The 14,665-nt window shown below is 36.7% G+C and overlaps 1 protein-coding gene across 4 annotated transcripts; it reads left to right on the top strand.

The window, feature by feature from the left end:
• The first annotated feature begins 188 nt into the window (after nucleotides 1–188).
• LOC101827899 (NKG2-D type II integral membrane protein) lies at nucleotides 189–14,111 on the top strand. 4 transcript variants are annotated; one of them, XM_021223630.2, is made up of 8 exons: nucleotides 189–303; nucleotides 1,434–1,515; nucleotides 2,988–3,095; nucleotides 6,256–6,348; nucleotides 6,736–6,771; nucleotides 7,431–7,579; nucleotides 10,252–10,355; nucleotides 12,374–14,111. In XM_021223630.2, exons 2-8 carry the CDS (start codon nucleotides 1,455–1,457, stop codon nucleotides 12,534–12,536), a joined length of 714 nt encoding a protein of 237 aa, XP_021079289.1. In that variant the 5' UTR covers nucleotides 189–303; nucleotides 1,434–1,454; the 3' UTR covers nucleotides 12,537–14,111. The 4 variants fall into 4 exon arrangements, with proteins under 4 accessions (XP_021079289.1, XP_021079291.1, XP_040599665.1 ...); XM_021223632.2 differs by lacking the exon at nucleotides 1,434–1,515; XM_040743731.1 differs by lacking the exon at nucleotides 189–303 and having other exon boundaries at nucleotides 1,083–1,515.
• Nucleotides 14,112–14,665: the final 554 nt, after the last annotated feature.

Raw genomic sequence — 14,665 nt, 5'->3', positions numbered from 1 at the left:
ACCATTTCCAAGTCCTAAAATGATCTGAGAACCTGACATTTATTCACAAACTGTGATCAAACCTCATTCACCAAATAAGTCAAATCGTATGCACAGGAATACAGATGTGCTGTGGCTGTGTGATGCTTCTTCACAGGAAGAAGAGACTAACCTCAACATTATCAGCCTCAGAGACAGAAATTACACAGACATCTCTACTTCCAGTTCTAAATTATTGCTCAGAACAAGGCCACAACTTTCTAATTGAGTATAAAGAAGTATTTGATTCACAAGACAGAGGACCTCCCTTCTCTTCCCAGGACTGTGAGTGTACATGTTTATGCATGTGATTGTAACAACTGTTACAAGAAATGGGGAGTTTTATGTCAAGTTAGGAAAGTTCTGTAGCTTAAGTGTTTGAGTAGAAGTGTTGGATGAAAAGATTAATTTTCTTGTCTCAGATATCAATATATTCTTTTTCACAATATCCAGTGTCCATAATCAGGACTTGTCTACAGAAGAGTAAAAAGATGTGTTGTTGAGCTAACAAGCCCTACTACCTCTTAAGCTAAATATTTCTTGGGGACTAGAAGACTGATGTTTCAATGAGAATTCTCACATCTTATGGAAGTTCTGAGATAACACAACTTCACAATCAAGAAGAGACAACTTATATCCATTTTGTCCAATTATCATAATAAAATATGAATACTGTCCATCTTTAAAATCCAATCAATATTTATCGAATAGCTACTCTCTGGGAACACTGATAGACAATAGAAAATGTTACAGTATAAGCATATATGAAATAATTGATGAAAATGGTATCATTTCATTGGTGGTGGTGAACAGAAGTTTTAGTAAAAGATAAAGAGAAAATATATCACAGAAATTAATGTATCTCTAACATGAATTTATTTATAAATATGTTCATCACCAAATAGAAATGCTAAAAAATAATTGTATGTGCTGATGCTCAATGTCTGGAAGCCAAATATTTCCTATTAAATATCTCAGTGCAATTGAATTTAAAAATATTTATTATATTTTTATGGTATTTAGAAACAATAGGTCTTCATTTTAGAATAAAAAGTGTTAACCAATTTCCATTTGTCTGGTGTGACCTCTTGTTTCCATTATTTCATGTTTGAGGGTAATTGTTTTTCTGTATTTTTACTTCTCCAATACAAATATTTCATCTCAGTACAAAGATATCAGAAAAAAACCCTGTGTACTCCCCCTCATTTTTTAAGAGTCCTTTGTGCATTACAGAAATTAGATCAGAGTCACAAGTGGTGGCACATGTCTTTAATTCCAGCACTTGGGAGGCAGAGAGAACATCTCTGGTAAATCAGAGGCTGGCCTGGTCTATATTGGGAGTTCTAGGATAGTCAGGGCTTCATAGGGACAGTGGTCTCAAAGCAAATAGTTAATTGATTAACAACAAAAAACAGAACCCTGGTCTGTTCAAGTAAATGTGTCATAATCGTCACATGATGACATCGATTCATGGCCGAACATCTCATCACGGTCCAGGTACGTCGTGTGCATGTGAATGTGTAAGTCTATTGCTCTGTAATGCTAACATATACAGCATATATACAAAGCAATGTCAGGCCTGGGAAGCCACTCACTGCGGTTCTCATCATGTTTATTTCACATTATGTTTATATTGTATTTAAATTTTAGTTTTTGTGAATGTGAAAAGAATTTTTCCCTTTACTTCACCATCTATCTACTACGAAATCATTTATAACAGGATACCTTGAATTAATGAAAGGGCATGAGGACTTCAAATCAGAAGAGCTAGTTTTTAATCAAATTTTCTCAGCTTTCCATTTTTAAATTGGGGCAGTTCATGGTCTCTGTTAATTTTCATTTCTCTTTCTACCAATAGAAAATAACCATTGCTGGATTTCTTTTAGTGGAATTCTAGACTATGGAAAGCATGGAATATAGATTTTTAAACTATTCATAATTTCTAATATCATGCTAAATAAACAATATTATGTTGAATATCTCTTACAATCAAATTTTTCACCCAACAAAGCAACCGGTACTATTTTCATCAGGTTAATAATAGGATTTTATGTGCAAGTAATATTTAGGGTGACTATTTAAATCTAAAAGAAAATGGATAATATCTTTTCTTTTACAGAATGATCCAATTAATGATGAAAATTTAAATAAAGTAGTTAAATGGCTTTGTTTAACTTGCTTTCTTCAAAGGCAAGACTTGTTATATTTATTCTGAGACTTTGAAGTATACTATTTAGGCCTTTGTATATGTCTGACTATTAAGAAAGTTGGCATTTTAGATATACTGTTGGTGCCAGGCGGTGGTGGCGCACGCCTTTAATCCCAGCACTCGGGAGGCAGAGGCAGGCAGATCTCTGTGAGTTCGAGGCCAGGCTGGACCGACAGCCTCCAAAACAATACAGAGAAACCTTGTCTCATAAAACCAAAAAAAAAAGATATACTGTTGTATGTAGCTGGCACTATTGATACAAAATTCATCACATTTCATTTAATTGTCACGATGTCCTAGGATATTATGTCAATACTCTTTCTCTTCTGCAATCTAGGAAACTTAACGCAGATTTTTAAATTACTTCTGCTTGTCATTATTACATCTAGGTGTATGATATAATTATATGTCTGTCTTCCTCTCTTAATTCCTTCCATTATAAAAAGCTTGTTTTGATATTAAATTTCATTTTACATTGTGAATTCATTTATTTCAAAATTACATACTATTTGGCTAACATTAATTCTCCAAGGAATGAGCAAACACACACACATACATATATATATATATATATATATATGTATATATGTATGTTACTAAGCATAAGCATCATAATAAGATAATAAAAAGTAAAAGGAAACTCATGCTGTCTCTTAAAAGGTTGTTTACAGAATGTATATCCATAGAATCACAAATTGAAGGGTAGAAAATTATCTTCAAATGACCATGGGCTTGTGCCAGTTTGAATTGTTTTCTCTAGAGATGAGCAAATGCCATAATTGCAAACTCAAGCCAAAAAAGAGGACTTCTTCTCAAGGGTGGCAGAAACAAAGATCTGCACTGCTTACCAGCCAATCCAGAGAAAACGGTAAGTCTCGGGTCCCATTTGTAGCCTTCTGATGGGTGGAGATGAATGTAGAAACCACACTATTGTCAGTGACAATGCTTGTGCTTACCTCCCCAGGGAAGTAAGTTGTATTTACACTAAGATAATATTAGGAAGTAATATCAAGTTACAGATGATGAGATAATTTATCATAAGCACAAATGAAACAAGAATTTTGGGGGAGGTCTACTTTTAAGGAAGAATATCTAAAAATAGACCATAGAAAAGAAAATTTAAAGACCATCCAACTATCTTTTTAAGCATGATAGAAGCAACAATTTGTAGTAATTCTTAAAGACCTTTCAGAGAAGGTAGTGGAGAAAATTTGTACTCACACTGTTTTCAAGACAGAGTATTTTTGATATTAGAATTTGTAATGGTTTATACAAAGGGAAAAACCTGACCCTGGTATGGCCACACATGCCTGTTAACCCAGGACTTGATAAGTAGAGGCAAGAGAATGGGGAGGTCAAGGTTTATCCTCAGCAGTAAAGAGTTCTAGCTCAGCTTGGTTACATGAGATGCCTTCTCAAAAAAAAAAAATAAGATAGAATAAGCAATTTACAAAGAAAGAGTTAAAACTAAAAAAGTAAATTACTAGCCACAGTTATTTTAAAAGAATTAATTTTAGGAATTCAATCATGTGATATGTAATAACCAAAGGTGATTGCTTATGTAATTGTGTACAAAATGTTGAATAGGCAGTGAATAAAATTCAGTACAAGTTGTAATTTTATGAGACTTTGATCTTCAAATTTCTATAAATGTAAATGTTTGAGTGTATAAACACATAGGATATATGCAAAATCCTTTACTATACTATTAAATGTTAGGAGGACTCTTCAATATAATTATTAAAATGCAAAAATACAGTTATTGTCACTGTTGAACATTGTTTCAAGGTTGCTAAATTACTATTCAAAATAAGGTCTACTATTTTGAATTACTATTCAAAATACTGATCACATCAGAATTTAAAACCAAAATTAGTATAATTGGTAAAGATGTAAATCAAAACTTGAAAACTTGCAAATGGATGCTCCCTATATGTTAAAATTAGTAGTAACAGAATTAAAATGTAGACTTGACTAAAAATTAAGACACAAATGAAAATCAATTTCTTTTCTAAATAAAATATGAACAAATGGTACTGGAAAGAACAAAGATAAAAGAAAAAGGTAAAAATAAACTTTTATATTAAAAGCTATCTAGAAATGGCTTGATTACTTAGTTAAAATAGCTAATGAACAAAAAATAAAACAAACAGACTGGAAATAGAAAATATTCAAAGATAAATATAGCACCTTACCAAAAAAAAAACCTTTATATGTGTGCACATGATTCTAATGGATGTCAATACACCATAGTTTAAAAGTGTCACATTCTGGGAAAGCTCATTTTAAAGTTTTTGTTAAAAATGATTGTGTGTGTGTGTGTGTGTGTGTGTGTGTGTGTGTGTGTGTGTGTGTGTGTGTGTGTACATGTGAGTGCAGATGATCCTGGAGGCCAGAAGAGGGTGCCAAGCCCCCAGGAGCTGGAATCACAGGTTGTGGTTAGGTGAAAACAGAACTCAGGGCTTCTGGAACAGCAGTAAACACTTTTAATTGATGAGACAGCTTTCCAGTCCTTCGTTTAAAGTCTTAAGGCACAAATAAAACGCTATAAACCACATGCAACTTTGAAACAGAAATGTGCTGTTGTAGGACAGGCACTATCAAGTATGCAAGCATTTTATGAAGGCAGGAAAGTTATGCATGTAGGGAATAGGCAAGCTGATTAGTGGAAGTATGAATAATGAATATAGAGTAGAGTCATAACATGCTAATGAAAGTTCTTCATATAAATAACAAGACACAGGTTTATTCTATAAGTAGTGCTTGAAAAATTCAGTGTGCATTCTACAAAGAATATCTTCTGTAAATTTCATTCTGCCAAATATCACACACACAAAAATTAAATGGACCAAGTAAGAGTAAATATGTGGCATTATTATAAGTGTATTTTATTCATATCTAAAAAAAGTGAGCCATAATGGGAAGTTTGAACAAATCAACCTGGGAAAAATAAGCCATTCCTGTGAAGGTATCATAAAAAGAAATAATATCCGAAACAAGTATGCAAAATTATGACCAAGTATGGTGTCATATTCATCAACTGAGAAGTATAGAAAAAGTCGGTATCTTAATAAAAACAAGAAAAGCCTCAAAGAAATAAAAAATTATGTATAAGTAAAAATTTCTCAATTTATTCATAACAGGAAATAAAAATTTAATGTAGAAAAGAACTGCCTACTAATTTTATACATCAAAACATGTAAATAATTTTCACTACTGAGAAAAATGCAGTGGAGCAGAGAATTTCATTTATTTGTGTTACTGTAAAATTAGTGTCAGCTTTGTGTGCTGAAATTTTCAGTCATTAGAAAATGTAACATGGGTGTCCCTTTTACCTGCTAGGTATTATAAGAAGAAACTCCCCTATAGAAGAACTCAAAACTGATTATGAAACATACTATAATTAATAACACTGAAACCTAACATACAATTGAAATGCTCACTGAGAAAATTAAGAGTCTAGTAATAAATTTTGTGCAAATATCAGTGAGAACAAGTACAAGTATTTATGAAATTTAACCTCTTTATATGTCAAAATATGACACAATCCTGAACTACTGCCTGATCCAAAAACATACAGATATTTTATTAATACCTGAAATGCATGTTTTTAAAAAACAATGATTATAAAAATATTCATATTTAATAGCTCTTACATCTACATAGAAATTAAAATTGAGAAATATGATTTATTCTAGGAGAAGAAAAGAGTAGCGTGATCAGTAATCCCACCACTTGGGATCTGAAGCTGGTTGGTTGAAAATTTGTGTACAGGCTTGGGCTACATAGATAGACTTTGTCTAAAAAAGAAAAAAAAGTTTAGAAAACTTACAAAGCCTCATAGGAATGGCCACCACATTTTGTATTCTTATATTTAAGTCATTTATAGCATATTTTTGCTGCTTGTCCTAAGAAAAAGTACTTCCTCTTCCTTTTATTAAAGAAGAATGCCAACATTTATACTAAACAGAAAACATGGATCCATTAGCCTTCCTTCTGCTCTGACTTTTCTTGTCTTTCTTTGGTAGTATCTCCATCGTTCGTTACCCGAGTCATTGCTGCAGCCATGGCAATACACTTCATCATTATGACGTTGATATGGTTTGCCATTTTCATAACTTGTAAGTTAATCAATGGGGTGTAATGTGGTACACTAATTAGATTTCAGAAGTACACTGGGAACCAGAGAGATGGCTCAGACAGGTAAAGGTACCTCAAAAAGATAGAAGGAAGATCTGACTCCACAGTGTTGTTCCCTGACCTCCATACCCACTCCATGTGGGCACGCACACACACAGACACAGAAACACAGACACACAGACAGACAGACAGACAGACACACACACACACAGTTTAAAAAGTAAAGGCTAAAACAAAAGCACATAAACACACAGTAGCAATATTGGAAGTGTCTTTTTTACCATTTTGTTGCTGTTCCACAAACATAAAAGTCACTTTTTTTTGCAATAAAAGTTACTAACTTTTTTAAATTATAATTATTTTGATAGCATTATGCAACAATGGGGTTTCAACTTCTTCAAGAGGTGAGTGACTCTTTTTAATATTGCAAACATCTGCATGTACCAGGATTTAGTATACATTCAAAGGCAGTCAAATAGAAAAATGAAATTGCTGTTTTTGTCTATAGCTCACTATAAACTTTATTGTTTTTAACTGTGGAGGGCTTGTAACAGGTGGAAGAGCCAGTCATGGTATTGCATTCCTTAATTCCATCACTTCACAGGTAGGGGCAGGAGGATTGGGAGGTTGCAGCCAACCTTAGGGCGTAGAGAGTTCAAAGCCAGAATGGGTTACAAGGGGCCCTATCTGGAAACAAAAATGAATAAATGATAGTTTTTGCTTCATCTTATTACATTTTATTTTGTCATATTTAGTTGTTATCTCTTAGAATCCTGTTATTTTCTAATGAGAGACAGGAAGGGAGTGTATCTGCAGGGAGGAGGGGTGAGAAGAATTAAGAGGCATAGGGGAAGGGAAACTGTTATCTGGATATATTGTATACGAAAAATATCTATTTTCAGTCAGAGAAAATAATAAATTAATAGTAGAAAACCTCCCTTTATATTATAGTGGTTTAATTGTTTACAATTTGAGAGTTGGAACAGGAAACATGTTTAACTTGCCTAGATAAAATCTGCTTCAATAGTCAGGTGTGCATAGAGCTAATCTATTCTCTTTCTAGGTTACTGTGGTCATTGCCCTAATGACTGGATATGTTATAGAAACAACTGCTACCAATTTTTTAATGAGAGCAAAACCTGGAATCAGAGCCAAGCTTCGTGTTTGTCTCAAAATTCCACCCTTCTGAAGATATACAGCAAAGAGGATCAGGTTGCATATTTAATTCCATTTAATTATAATACAAGAAGTAGGTAACTCACTGGAGCATGGACCTGGAACATATAGGAAGCACAAAGATGTTCTAACACCCACTCCAGACAATGTTAATAAAATTAAGGAGGTAGGATCTAGGAAGAGGGCTCAGTATTTGTTCTGAAAACTTGAGAACTGTCTATGAAAACTACAGCACTCACTAGGCATTGTTGCACATGTCTGTAACCCCAGCCCTGAGGTCATAGACAGATTCCAAAAGCTACTGTCCAGACAGCTTAGCTGAAGAGATGAAGTTTTTTTTTGTTTTGTTTTTTTTATTAATATTTTTTATTTTCCATTTTAAATTTAGATAAGAAACAAGGTTGCTTCACAAGTCAGTACGAGGTCCCTCTCCCTTTCCCTCCCCTCCTCCCGTGCCCTCCCCGCATCCCCCCCCCCGTTATCCCCTCATTCCCCCAGGGAGGGTGAGGCCCTCCACGGGGGTGTCCATAGTCTGTCATTTCATATAGGGCAGGGCCTAGACCCTTTCCCAAGAGTTCAGGGTGAGAGTGCACCTCACATTGTTCTATGGGAGTCCAAAGTCCGTGTGTATACTTGGTATGGGTACTGATCTGCTGCCCAAGGCTCAATAGATTCCCTAGGCCTCTTCACTGACACCCAGATTCAGGGGGTCTTGATCAGTCCCATGCTGGCTTCCCAGGCTAATGCCTGGGATTCAAGAGTTAACCTTTGTCTGGTCAGCTGTTTCTGGGGGTTAAACCAGCCCAGTCTCAATCCCTTTGATCATCAGTCCTCCCTCTCTGATACTGGCTTTCTTGAGTTCAGCTCAGTACTTAACCAGCCACTAAATGTAGTTTCTGTTTCCCAGACTCTCTGGCCATAGGATTGTAGGCTGGCACTCCCCAGATCTATGTCTAAAATCCATATATGAGAGAGTACATGCCATGTTTCTCTTTTTGTGACTGGGTTACCTCACTCAGGATGGTTTCTTCTAGTGTCATCCTTTTGCCTGCGAATCTCATGATTCCGTTATTTTTTTCTGCTGAATAGTACTCCATTGTGTAGATGTACCACATTTTCTCTATCCACTCTTCGGGTGAGGGACATCTAGATTGCTTCCAAGTTCTGGCTATTACAAATAAAGCTGCTATGAACATAGTGGAACAGACATCTTTGTTATATGAATGGGCATCTTTTGGATATATGCCTAAGAGTGCAGTTGCTGGGTCTTGTGGTAGGTTTATTCCCATTTTTCTGAGGAATCTCCATACTGCTTTCCAAAGTGGCTGAACCAGTTGGCACTCCCACCAGCAATGGAGGAGTGTCCCCCTTTCACCACACCCTCTCCAGCATAAATTGTCATTGGTGTTTTTGATTTTAGCCATTCTGACAGGAGTGAGATGGTATCTCAGAGTTGCTTTGATTTGCATTTCCCGGATGGCTAAGGATGTTGAGCACTTTCTCAAGTGCCTCTCAGCCATTTTAGACTCCTCTATTGAAAACTCTCTATTTAGTTCTGCAGCCCACTTTTTAATAGGGTCCTTTGCTGTTTTGGAGACTTGCTTCTTGAGTTCTTTGTAAATTTTGGAGATCAACCCTCTGTCAGATGTGGGATTAGTGAATATTTTTCCCATTCTGTGGGCTGCCTTTTTGTCTTGCTGACTGTGTCCTTTGCCTTACAGAAGCTTCTCAGTTTCAGTAGGTCCCATTTATTAATTGTTGATCTTACTGCCTGTGCTACTGGTGTTATGTTCAGGAAGCTGTCTCCTGTACCAATTCGTTCAAGGGTACCACCCACTTTCTCTTCTAAGAGGTTCAGTGTGGCTGGATTTATGTTGAGGTCTTTGATCCATTTGGACTTAAGTTTTGTGCATGGCGATAGACATGGATCGATCTGCATTCTTCTACATGCCAGTCTCCAGTTATGCCAGCACCATTTGTTGAAGATGCTTTCTTTATTCCATTGTATATTTTTAGCTTCTTTGTCAAAGATCAGATGTTCGTACGTGTGTGGGTTAATATCGGGGTTTTCAATTCGATTCCATTGGTCTACCTGTCTATTTTTGTGCCAATACCAAGCTGTTTTCAGGACTATAGCTCTATAATAGAGCTTGAGGTCAGGGATGGTGATGCCTCCGGACGTTGCCTTGTTGAACAGGGTTGTTTTGGCTATCCTGGGTCTTTTGTTTTTCCATACAAAATTGATTATTGTTCTTTCAAGGTCTGTGAAGAACTGTGCTGGGATTTTAATGGGGATTGCAATGAATCTGTAGATTGCTTTTGGCAGGATTGCCATTTTTACTACGTTGATCCTACCTATCCAAGAGCATGGGAGATCGAGATGAAGTTTTGCTTCAGTGAGGGATCATGTTTCAAGACAATAAGGCAAGGAGCGATGGAGGAAGACATCTGATGTCTTCTTCTACCTTTTGTGTACAGAATGATCTGCTGCACACTCAAAAACATACACACTACACAACTATTGGCCACCTCCAAAAATGGAAAATTTAAGAGAGCAAAGATATTTTGCAAGTACCTATGGTTAAGTGAGAATTACACTGGCCACTGGACAATGCATTCTTCCCCAAGTAGGAAGTGAGTGATTTGGCTTTGTTTTCTAATGTTCTAAGCACAGCTTTCTTCTGTACTTTTTTTGTGGTTTCTAACAGGATTTCTTTAAGTTGGTGAAGTCATATCACTGGATGGGACTATCCCAGATTCAAGGAAATGGCTCCTGGCAGTGGGAAGATGGCTCCACTCTCTCATCTAACCAGTGAGTCTCAGACCAGCAGGTTTTGAGCTATGTGTCTGCTCAACTGTCCCTAGGAGCACTCATTTGTCAGCTTCACTTTCACAATCTGATACAGTAACATCCGAATAGAGTTAGAACAATATTAGGCCCTCATTTAAATTGATTGCTATGGGCTAAGTACTGAGAAGGATTGATTTTATATTATGTCCATTTTATAGATAGAAGGATGAAGCCTATATTTTGTGGCTAGAATTATCAAGATAAAACTGGCATAAAATAAGCCATACCCTTCCATCCCTAGTACCCTCCTTTCTGGTTTTATGTTTACAGGTATTTTAAAATATGAAGTAACTTATTGCTAACTGTATCCACTCTATTTTACAATGGCACAGTAGAAATAACAAATTCATGAGGCTCCAAAGATGTTAAATACCTTTATATAATCAATACATGACATTTACATGTATCCCATCATGATGTTATAGCCCACAAATGCATAAAATTATAGTGACAATTTAAAAGTTAATAATTAATGTGTTAATGTGCTTTGATTAAAACCCACAAAGAAATCAGCTAGTAGAAATTTCCCTGAAGGTACCAACTATTTGTGTCTATACCAATTGTATTTCATACCTCCTCCTGTTAAATGAAGTTAACATCAGATAATTGTCCATTAGTTTTCAATTTCACACTGAAAAGGCATCATCACTTTCTTGAGTTTTCTATTTCTGACTTTTTCTTAGAATAAGAAAAAGTCCATTTAGTATATTAATCCATAGAATTCCAAATGTCAAGACAAAGGTAAAATGCACATATTCACTTGCATACACACATATGTGAGCATACATATGCCACACTAACACACATACCACATGCATTACCCCTGCATGTGCACACACTCACACATATATATCGCACACACACATCACATACACATGCATGCATGCATATACATACATATTTATATGTATACATTTGTTGAGAATATTACAAATATTTTTGATTATTTACCAAGTATATTGTGTATAAGTCTCACTCTTTCCGTAGATACTAAATTCCATGAATGACCATCCTGTTTTTTCAGAATGGCATAGAATCTGCTTGTAGACTGTAGACAGTTCTCTAAAAATTAAATAATTTTTATATTGTATAATTGTGTATATTATATAATACAATATTGTATATTACATATTTACCATATGTTATATATTGTACATATTATATAATTGCAAATATTATGTAAACAATTATCACACTGATTATTTAGGAAATCAGGACAAGATACAAAAGACATGTTCAGGTACAGATGTGGGCTTTGTTTAGATTATTTATTATCTGCAGTCAGTTGTATCTGACAATGGTAATCTGTTCACTTGTGGAAAATTGCTTATTTTTGCACAAAGCACCACAGCACTTGAATTCTAAGTTTAGCTCTACATTAATTTCTAACGTAAATATTTACTATTAAATAAATGCTTTGAAGCATTATAAAGAATTTAAAATTTCTGATATGAGTACAAGAGCTGGGTGGCAGTGGTGAATTCCTTTAATCCCAGCACTCTGGAGGCAGAATCAGGTGGATCTCTGAGCTCAAGGTCAGCCTGGTCTACTTAGAGAGTTCCAGTACATTCAGGGCTAGGCAGGGAAACCCTGTCTCCAAAAACAGAAACAAGGGCTGGAGAGATGACTCAAATGACTGCTCTTCCAGAGGTCCAAGGTGCAATTCCCAGCACCCACATGGCAGCTAACAACTGTCTGCAACTCCAAGATCTGACACCCTCACACAGAACATACATTCAGGCAAAACACTTAATGCAAATAAAAAATTAAAATGCATAAAAATTAGCTCTTAAGAAAAACAAAACAAAAATCCAAAAGAAGACATTTTTACTTTTATTTTTTTATCTAAACTTGTTCTATTTTGTATGTGTGTAAGTTAGGAGGGCTAAACTTGGTGCTACAATGATGCAAAATATGTTTGAAATTCCCACGACAAATCGCATAAATAAGATTCCAAGTTTATATCCTCCTTTAAACAGGTCTGGATGTCAAATGTGGTTCTCTGTGTTCAGGTTAACACTGGTGGAAATGCAGAACGGATCCTGTGCTGTCTACGGCTCGAGTTTTAAGGCCTACACAGAGGTCTGTTCAGCTCTAAACACGTACATCTGCATGAAGAAGGGAGTGTTGGGACTTCATTAACCACCCGAAGCACCCAGGGCAAGAGAAAGGATTGTCCCGGATTGGAACTAAAAATAAAAGAGACCGAACACAAAACAGCAGGCCTACACCTTCAAAAACAAGCCACAGAACGATTCGTTTAACATTCTGTGTCCCATAAACAAGAGATGCTAACTCAAATACTATCAAGGCTACCATCCACATCATTCTCCAATCTGCCTAGGATGTGGGGAATGAGGGAAGCAAGGAGGAGCCTGTTTCAAAATGGGACTAACACGGAGGGGAGCTAAGAGAGTGGGAGAGGGCAGCCCCGGGTAGCACCCAGCCGTTTCAGCTCCAGCACTATAGAAAAAGGCAGGTTGAGTGGGCTACAGTGGAGAACCACAGGGTAGTGAGCACCGTGCGCCCGCAGAGTTGCCCTCCCAGTGGTGAAAGAAAGCCAGCTTCAGACAGTCTGCGAGAGCAGGTTTGAGTAAGGGCCAGCAGCACTGCTTTTGGAACCTGAAGGTACCATGAAGCTCGCCTTGTTTTTCTCTGCTTTCTTGGGACTCCACTGTTCCTTCTTCCTTGTGTTTTCCGGTTGAGATGACAGTTTCTATTGAAGGCCGGCCCCGCCATGGAACTTTGAAAATGCATGACTTGTTTCTTTTTGGTTTGTTGTTGTTGTTGTTGTTGTTGTTTTGAGACAGGGTTTCTCTGTATTGTTTTGGAGGCTGTCCTGGAATTCGCTTTGTAGACCAGGCTGGCCTCGAACTCATAGGAATCCACCTGCCTCTGCCTCCTGAGTGCTGGGATTAAAGGCGTGTGCCAGGCTTGTTTCATTTTACAAGTTACAACTAGAAAAGAGTTTTGACTATCTGATTCTCATCTGATTCGGGTCAAATTTAGAGGAGTCCTTGAACTTGAAGTTTGAAAGGTGGTGATAGAGAGAGTTGAAAGCTCTGAGATTATTAAGGTCGAATGAATGAAGAAATGAATTCCTGGGGCCATGGGTAATGTTATATACTGAATGTGCATGTCCAAACTTCATATTTGAAATCCCAACTCCTGGTATTTTAATGCTAGGAGACAAGCATTGGAACATAATGCTTTAAGTCATGAGTGTGAAGTCGTTGTTAGTGAAATTGTCTCTTAAGAAAACACCCACAGAGACTGCTCCCTCTTCTTTTGGCCACAAGAGAGTACAGGAAACTTCTGAAATACAACCTAAAGATGCCCTCACCAAACCCAACAGATGCTATTACCCTGGTCTTATATTCCCAAGTTTCATCATTCTGAGAAATGGATTTCTGTTATTTACAACTTGCCTGGGTATTTTATAATAGTACCAGAAACAAGCTGAGACCAGAGGGGAAGGCAGCCAGATAGTAGGTCTCATTGAAATTTTAAAAAGGAAGGCTGGACAGGTGGCTTAGTTGTGAAGAGCACTGGTTTCATCCTCAGCACTACATGGCAGCTCACATCACCTTGACTCCAGTTCCAAAGGATCCAAGACTCTCCTCTGGCTTCTGAAGGCACCTGCGTGCACGTGGGGTACAGACAAGCATGAAGACAAGCGCTCACACATAAAATAAAAACAAAACTGAAAAAAAGTTTCATGATGTCATTGTATGTTTTGCAATACAGAAAAATTCTAAACCATTAAGGCAGGTAAAAAAGATCTGTAGAATATCATATGTAAATAAAACAGGGAGTAACAACAGAAAAGCAACCGCAGAAGCTAGCTTTCATCTGAGAGATTATAGCAAACATGGGAAGCCTTAGGGAGCTGTTTTGAAAGATTTTTGTGACTCATTAAAAACATGAGATTTATCTTAGGGATCACCAGAATTATGTATTTCCCCAAAGGCTACATTCTTATAAGCAAGGAATATCAAATCAGACCCACACTCCAGAAATTGGCAACAAGGATCCTTGCTATCTTTACCTCTAAGGAGATGAGAGGCAGGGCATGGGATGCAAACCTCCACAAAGAATCTGTAGCCATGAAAGAGCCTTCATTTAAGCTTACAGTCCCATATCAGGCTAACAGTATTTGCAGTAAGAGGGGTCTGAAGTGCAAGGTAACTAACAGTCTACAAGCAACACTTCATTTTAGAAGTCTAGTATGCAGCCACTGTGCAATACAGCCACCCAGCAACACCTTGTTT

Source organism: Mesocricetus auratus, unplaced genomic scaffold (assembly GCF_017639785.1).
Source record: "Mesocricetus auratus isolate SY011 unplaced genomic scaffold, BCM_Maur_2.0 Super-Scaffold_100001, whole genome shotgun sequence".
In the NCBI taxonomy this organism is placed as follows: domain Eukaryota; kingdom Metazoa; phylum Chordata; class Mammalia; order Rodentia; family Cricetidae; genus Mesocricetus; species Mesocricetus auratus.
This window is presented reverse-complemented; position numbering and strand designations above follow the sequence as displayed.

Coding starts and splice junctions, on each gene's coding strand:
- LOC101827899 (XM_021223630.2), top strand. CDS start 1,455: ATGTGTCATAATCGTCACATGATGACATCGATTCATGGCCGAACATCT. Junction 3,096..6,255: donor CAGCCAATCCAGAGAAAACG/GTAAGTCTCGGG, acceptor TTTCTTTGGTAG/TATCTCCATCGTTCGTTACC. Junction 7,580..10,251: donor TATACAGCAAAGAGGATCAG/GTTGCATATTTA, acceptor GGTTTCTAACAG/GATTTCTTTAAGTTGGTGAA.